This window comes from Mya arenaria, chromosome 6 (genome assembly GCF_026914265.1).
Source record: "Mya arenaria isolate MELC-2E11 chromosome 6, ASM2691426v1".
NCBI classification, from domain to species: domain Eukaryota; kingdom Metazoa; phylum Mollusca; class Bivalvia; order Myida; family Myidae; genus Mya; species Mya arenaria.
The window spans coordinates 17,661,730-17,668,816 of NC_069127.1; the positions used below are offsets into that span (position 1 = coordinate 17,661,730).

Consider the following 7,087-nt stretch of genomic DNA (forward strand, 5'->3'; position numbering starts at 1 on the left):
TGTCTAATAAAAAATAAATTTCATTATTAAAAATATACCATCAAAGAAGTTACAAATAAAAGTGCGTAAGATTAATAAGCTACCTAAGGGCTATTGTTTGACTGCATTTAAGTTTTCTGATATACTGTTAAATATCTTCAGATAATGAAAAGTTTAATCCTCGAGGAGTGGCGTTTTGTGGCTCAAGCATTTGTCGATTTAGAATTAACATTTGTTACTGAGTTTGGAAATCAAACTATTCGAGGCGGAAGTACTGGCGATGCTTATGCTATAGCTTCGCTTGGAGGCAAGTGATATGTAAAAGAATGACATATCTACTGAATATTACATACTAGGCTCTTTAATGCTATTTTTTGCTATAAAATGTTTGTTGATTCGAACCAAAAGGGTTATCTATGTGTCCCTTTACAGAACTGTGTGCCTATATACCTATGTTTTTTAGCCTATCTCTAAGATAAACTAGTGTGGTTCAATAGATAAAACCACCATTTGTATCATTGCATTCTACTTACTTAGACATGGATACGAAAAATTTAATTCTACTCCATAATTTATTTTAGTCAACACACGAGTATCCAGATTGCACCCTAAATTCTGAGACCTACATAAATAAGTATTGGATAAATTCATGAAACAAGATACAAGGTGCTGAGTACATTATTTCATTAAAGGTTTCTTTTTTAGGAAATATTTCAAGAAGTTTTTGTGGCCGCCATGCAAACCCTGCAGGAATATTCATGTCGGTCATTTTACACGCTAACACCTTTCTCGATGCACCAGTTTTACATATTATAAAACCAGATATCAATGGTAAAGCCTATGTTTTTCTTGCCAGTGATCTAGAGGATGAAGCTTACAACAAGATATTTTTTAAAGCAAAACAAGTACATGATTTGAAACACACAAGTGAGAGGTTGGTTTATCTCTCGCAAGATGTTTTAAATAGATACCAAACACTGTTGTCGAGCCATTCAACCAAATTGCTAAATGTGGTTATAACGACAGGGCAGACTCTTTTGGACATTATTCAAAACCTTTTACGTATAGGCGATGTACCAGATATTCATGAAGTGATTCGACTAATAACTCGTGTGTGGCAAGATGGCTGGACGCGATTGCAAAACGACACTGATGCATTTTTGGATTCCTTAAGAGAAAATGAACAAATTACCGAACACAACGTTACGCAGCGTTTAAAGGCAGTAACAAATGCCGTTCAAAACGGAGTAAATATGCTGATCAGTAATGTGACTGAACAAGCTGCCTTGAAGTTCAAGGAAATGAACGGAGCTGGACTTCGCTTTAAAGGCGATCTCGATATTTTTGGATTAAAAATTATCGGAGTAGAAATTGAATTTGTTTATTCCATAGATAGTTTAGGAGCATGCAGCCGGTTTGAGCGCGCGTATAGTGTTCTAAAAGGGGAAAATGCCATCAGAGGTTTGGGTTTTGCCTCTCCATTTTCTAAGCTCGGACGCTTCCTTGAAATAGAAGCTGGTGTAGGATTTGGGTTTGCAATAAGCAAAGTTTATAATGGGAAGTTTGCTGTCATGCTACGTGTAAAAGCCAGATTTTTCGGAATGAAGGAGCAAAGAGACCTTTTTATAACGAATAAGGGTGTGTATTTATACATGGAAAGCAATATGTGGGAAACATACAAAGCACAGCTACAAATATTTGCAGAACTGGGAAATGAATGGAACCTTTTGACGTTTGATGTGAACGGAACATTCGTAGCCGATGACGATGGAAATGGTAGTTTTGAAGATGGTTATTTAGCTGCACTTCGTAGATTTACAATAACAATTGCTGATGAGGCAAAGAATAGAATCAGTAAATTACAGGACATTCTTACAAAGGCTCAAAGAGGGTTAACCTCTGCTCAGAACTGGCTTGAAGATAAAAAGGCGATAGTTCTTAATACGAATGATCAATTCGACGATGCTGTACGTGCACTTGATGAAGCAAATATTAAACTTGAAGATGCAAAGAAACCATTTCATGACGCATCAGGTAAATTAAGAGAAGCACAAACAAAGGTTGACTCACTATGTAAGATAAATGAATGCAAAAAAATCTGTATTGGAGGATTAATATGCAAAACTTGTCACAAACTAGTATGGGGCAAAAGAGTATCATATCCATGTTGTAAGTTTACCAGCTGTAAGACTTCCCATCTTGATCCAATCTGCGTTGGTAATAACGTGCTTTGCAGAACCTTTCGAGCTGCTGCCTATTCAGCACTAGAAAATGCCAAGGGGGGTTTCCATATTGCATTGTTAGCCTTTGATGCTGCAAAAGAGGTAGTGTCGGCTGCACAAATTAGTGTCGATCGTTCGAGGGTTGTTTTAGACATAGCTATTGCTTCACTTGATTCGGCTAAGCTAGGATTAAAGGCAGCGGAATCGTTATTAGATGAAGCAAAGAAAGCTCTTGAAGCTGTTAAGCAGGTAGTGAAATTGGGTGTTTCTGCATTAGATTTCGTGATGAAATACGGAATAGAAAATATCATTGATGTCCGAAATTGCGGATTTCAAGTAACACTTTCCACACATGATATTACAGTTTTTGATGTCCACTGCGATGTTAACGCATTTAACACTGGATTTAAAACCAAAAAGCTAAGCATCAATTTTAAGGACATTTTCCAAAGTCTGTTGAATGCTGCAAAAGAAACTATTACATCTATACTAAATTCCATCGAAAACCCCGGACGCAACCGACGACATGTTGAACACGAATCACTAAATGTATCGTACAAGCAGTATAGACAAATACGAGATACCGATTCAAATGCTACAGAAACGTTTAAGAATCAAACTATTGACATTATTGCTGAAACGTTAGGCTATACCAATAATCAGACGGACAATGAATATGATATTAGAACCGAAATATTCCTACAAAAATGTATTAAATTTAAGAACATTCATAGTTTCCTGTTTGACACTATACAGTCATTGCATGCCATGACAAGCGAAACTGCAAGCGCTGTGATTAATTCGACACTTGTACAGAAGGATCTTGGACTAAAGGTTAAGCATTCTTTTGTAAATGCATCGTTAACGGATTTAGGAATTGATTCAAATTTTGCTGAAACTGAGTTCAATATGAGCTTCACCGAATTGACAAAAACCATTGATATTGCTAAAGCAAACTTGTCTAGTAATTTGTATTTATCGGATGTTGAGAGCTTTTCTAGAGATGCGGCTTCAATGCTTCAAAATCAAACCGATGATGCCAATATGATTGAAATTGTCAATTATTGGAAAATCGCCATGGCAAATGTAACAACGGAATATTTCAACTCAGAAACGTGCGTCTCATTCACGGATTGTGCACACTACGCTGTTGCATCACTTTATGAAATTGTATTATCATCATCGGACTTGCCCAATAAAAACATCAGCTTGCAAAGTATTTCCGCCTTTGAGGACATATTTCTAACATTGACTAGTAATGATTCACTAAAAATCCTGGAAGTATTCGAAATGTCTGAAGGTCTTATGGATCACCTAGGTGCGATAAATGACGCCAACGTCTTCTGTTCTACCCCACCTACCATACAGTATCCACTAAAAAACGAAACAGTAGTAGCAGGGCAAACCTTACACCTTGCATGCAACGCAACAGGAAGTCCTACGCCTACCTTCACCTGGTTTAAAAACGATGAGCAAATCACCACTTCGTCGACAAATATGATATTGACCTTCCATAATGTGACATTTTCGGATGAAGGTAGTTACCACTGTGTAGCATCCAACTTGGTCACTAGCCTTCTCATGATGCAGGCGTACATCAATGTGAAAGGTAGCTGCTTTTTTCATTTACACATCTTCATATTGTCTTCCTTTTTCTTGAACACTCGCATTATAGTAAATCAAACTCACAGCAAATGTGGCGTCTCATATGTTTGTAAGGACATGAAGCCTTTTTAGATGTAAACGGCTCCTGACATATACACATACTTTTCCAATATACAAGTATGGTGTTTATTATGCATCTTGCATTAGTGTCATATTGGGGTCGCCAATGTTATTGTACTTTAAACAAAGGACTTATCCACTTATCTATTTTTAGGGCGATATGTTCTATGATTTCCTAGATTCAGTTAACTGTTTGAGTTAAAATGTTACAATACCATTTGATATCGAGTAATTTATTTTACAGAAAGAGATGAAACACTTGACATTTCAACCTTTACTTCAAACATTGAAGGTATCATTTTATCTAGTTCTTGTTAGGATTAATCATATTTGCTATATTGCGCGTCCTTAATGATTTATTATGTTTGATTTCGAATTTGTATCCACGTTTATTGCCTGCTAAATTTAGTATAGTTTGTGCAAATATATTTAAAGTTTTTTCATGGTTCTGACGGAATGTTACAATATTTTTCTTATCAAATATTTTGAATGGAAAGTCAAAGCCTTCAACAGAATATGAACGATGAAACACATATGACGTTTCTCAAGTCAAATGCAGAATTCTGAAGTCATATGCCGATGACAGTAAATAAAAGAAAACAACAGCCTTTTATCAGTTTGGTAAATTTTATGACTAAACGTTTGATTTATTACATCTTATCTTCCTTTGATACCTGGTCCATCAAATGTTCACTGCTTGTTTGATTTTGTGTTTGGGATTGTAAATTATCTGGGGTTTTTTTTATCCCTTTACTACTTGCCTTCATGTTACACATGTATTATTCTGTTTTTGGAGTTTAAAGAATAAAAGTTTATTTTGACTTTATTATAGATGCGTTCCCAGTGACATTGGCGGTGATTCTAGCAACAGTTGCCCTTGTATTAGCAGGACTTGTTGTTGCATATACTGTATGGCGCTACAGAATAATAACTTCAGAGTAAGTTACTACATAACACTAACTTGAAATTAAAACCTACACAATTGCATGATTGATGCTTAAAATAGTGAAAAAATTTAAACACGGGTCATATATTCATGTCACAATTAATAATGAATGTCTATATCTAGGTTTGGTGGGAAAATGTGGTCCTTCGTATTTAAAACAGCTTTTTATTGGGATTATTCAAAATAATGGCACAGGGTCAATAGTGTAGCATTCACCTATAAATTTCATAAGAAACTGTGTTGATATTAATTTTCTTTTTAGCTATTCCATCCCCAGTTCGGGTTTTCAGTCGTTATATAAATACATAATTTTCTCATTATACCATCTTGATGGTTTGTTTGTTTTTATACGCATAGGTCAAGGCAAGAGGATGACGTGACTTTGACAGACTATTAAGCGGTACAGGCATCGCGCATAGACAGACAGCAATGTTCCTTTTGATTAATAGTCATAGGATCCATTTTAAACATAGGAGGAAGTTTTGCACTATCATTGAAAGTGATAGCGATTGACTAACGAACTTTTCTCAGTATTGCAGATACTTTTTTAATACTATAACGTTAACAAAGCATCCGAAAATTCACTTTCTATCATGTTGTTAAAATGATCGCATACTGGGAATTGACACTTTGTTAATACTCGTAAAAAGTACCTCCAACAAAATGTTAGATTGTTTAAGACTTAAAAAGGCCTGAAACTAATTCTTATTTTCAATGTTGTTTTTCGCATGTATTTTGAGCATTGTAGAATTTATTAACTTGTATCCTAATATATATGTGCAGTTTGAATTGCTTATTCGTACGTAGAAGCGGTGTATATTTTCATATAACTTCTAAACTATCATGCAATGTACTACTTATTTACATAAGATGTATCTCATACCTTCTGGAATAGCTAGGTTCATCAATATGTTTGTTTATTACAGATTTTATAGTATCTTAAAAAAGTCATGTCGAATATGTTTATTCTTATGAATGCCATCATATGATGTAAATGATGATTGAAGTGTACTTAAGTTAACACAAGGAAACCCTTGCAAGTATTGTGTTAATCAATCTGAATAAGGGAGATTTCATTGTAATGAACTTCGTAAATGCTATCCTTAAGAGTTCATTCACCGCTTATTAGTGTAAGTAATGTAATTTCGAGAATAACCATATAAGCTTTGTATATATCTTTATATTTGTAACGCATACTGTTGGAAATCTGATGTTTTATATTTTATAAGTTATGGAGTTAGAATTGACCCGATATAGGATATACGGGGCAATGCAAAACCATATCGGGTGAGAGCAAATCACGAGCTCAATGATTTGTTTACCCCCCATATACCCCATATCGGGTCGCCTACTAACCCGAAACGTATATGTCACGTCAACAGCCTGTTTTATCGATCAAGACGCCATCACTTTTATATGAAATGTTTCATATATTCATCGGAAACGGAAAATAGACGCCAGTTTCGTATGATGAATAGATACGTGACCCAATATAAGAAAATATGGGGTCTCCGCCTGACCAGTTTTGGAACAATGGCGTTGTGCCATTGATGTTGGAGGCGGGATATAAATATGTTGTATTATAAAAACCACCACTCATCTCAACTGACTCTGTTGGCAAACTGTATGATTAAAGTGTACGTTTAAGAAATAATTTATATCCATACTAACAGGTTGTAGATAGGAAAAAGTATGTATATTTGTGTAATTCTTTCTATTCTTTAGAATCTTTAATTGTTTGTTTGAGTGTTGACAGGGGTTGGAATGTTTGCAACACAATAAAAAAGCGTGTATCTTTACTTTGGTTTTATATATCTCAATAAAACTTTTTTTGTCAAAATCTTACGCAAGTAGTCTATTGTCTAGTTATACAATTTTATATATATATAACTGACATAAAATGTTTCGCCTTCTCACGGTCAGTTATCAAGATATGACTCGTCGTTAAAATCCAGGTTTATAGGTGCACAAACTTCACAATTGCCCAATCGAATATTGTAGATATTAATTATATATAAGCTTATACATAAAAGTGCTATTGGAGAGAATGGCAGGTTTATTCATTCTGAGGCGACAGTTCGTGTATAAAGCCATTTGAAAAAGACAAATATGAGCAAATGAAATGTGCTTGGTATGCTCAGTTAACGATGTCGAGAGAGCTGTGGATCTTATTACTGTTTCCTTTTGTTTGCTGCATCCTGGATTTCTAACGGTG

At 35.0% G+C, this 7,087-nt stretch overlaps 1 protein-coding gene across 1 annotated transcript in view; it reads left to right on the plus strand.

The window, feature by feature from the left end:
• The window catches only part of LOC128239396 (uncharacterized), a 32,302-nt gene extending 25,631 nt beyond the window's left edge, over nucleotides 1–6,671 (plus strand). The window contains exons 14-18 of the mRNA XM_052956020.1: nucleotides 142–286; nucleotides 685–3,810; nucleotides 4,171–4,218; nucleotides 4,759–4,864; nucleotides 5,230–6,671. Coding sequence (XP_052811980.1) covers nucleotides 142–286; nucleotides 685–3,810; nucleotides 4,171–4,218; nucleotides 4,759–4,864; nucleotides 5,230–5,269 — 3,465 coding nt within the window. The 3' untranslated portion in view covers nucleotides 5,270–6,671. The remainder of the gene's footprint in view (nucleotides 1–141; nucleotides 287–684; nucleotides 3,811–4,170; nucleotides 4,219–4,758; nucleotides 4,865–5,229) is intronic.
• The last annotated feature ends 416 nt before the right edge of the window (nucleotides 6,672–7,087 follow it).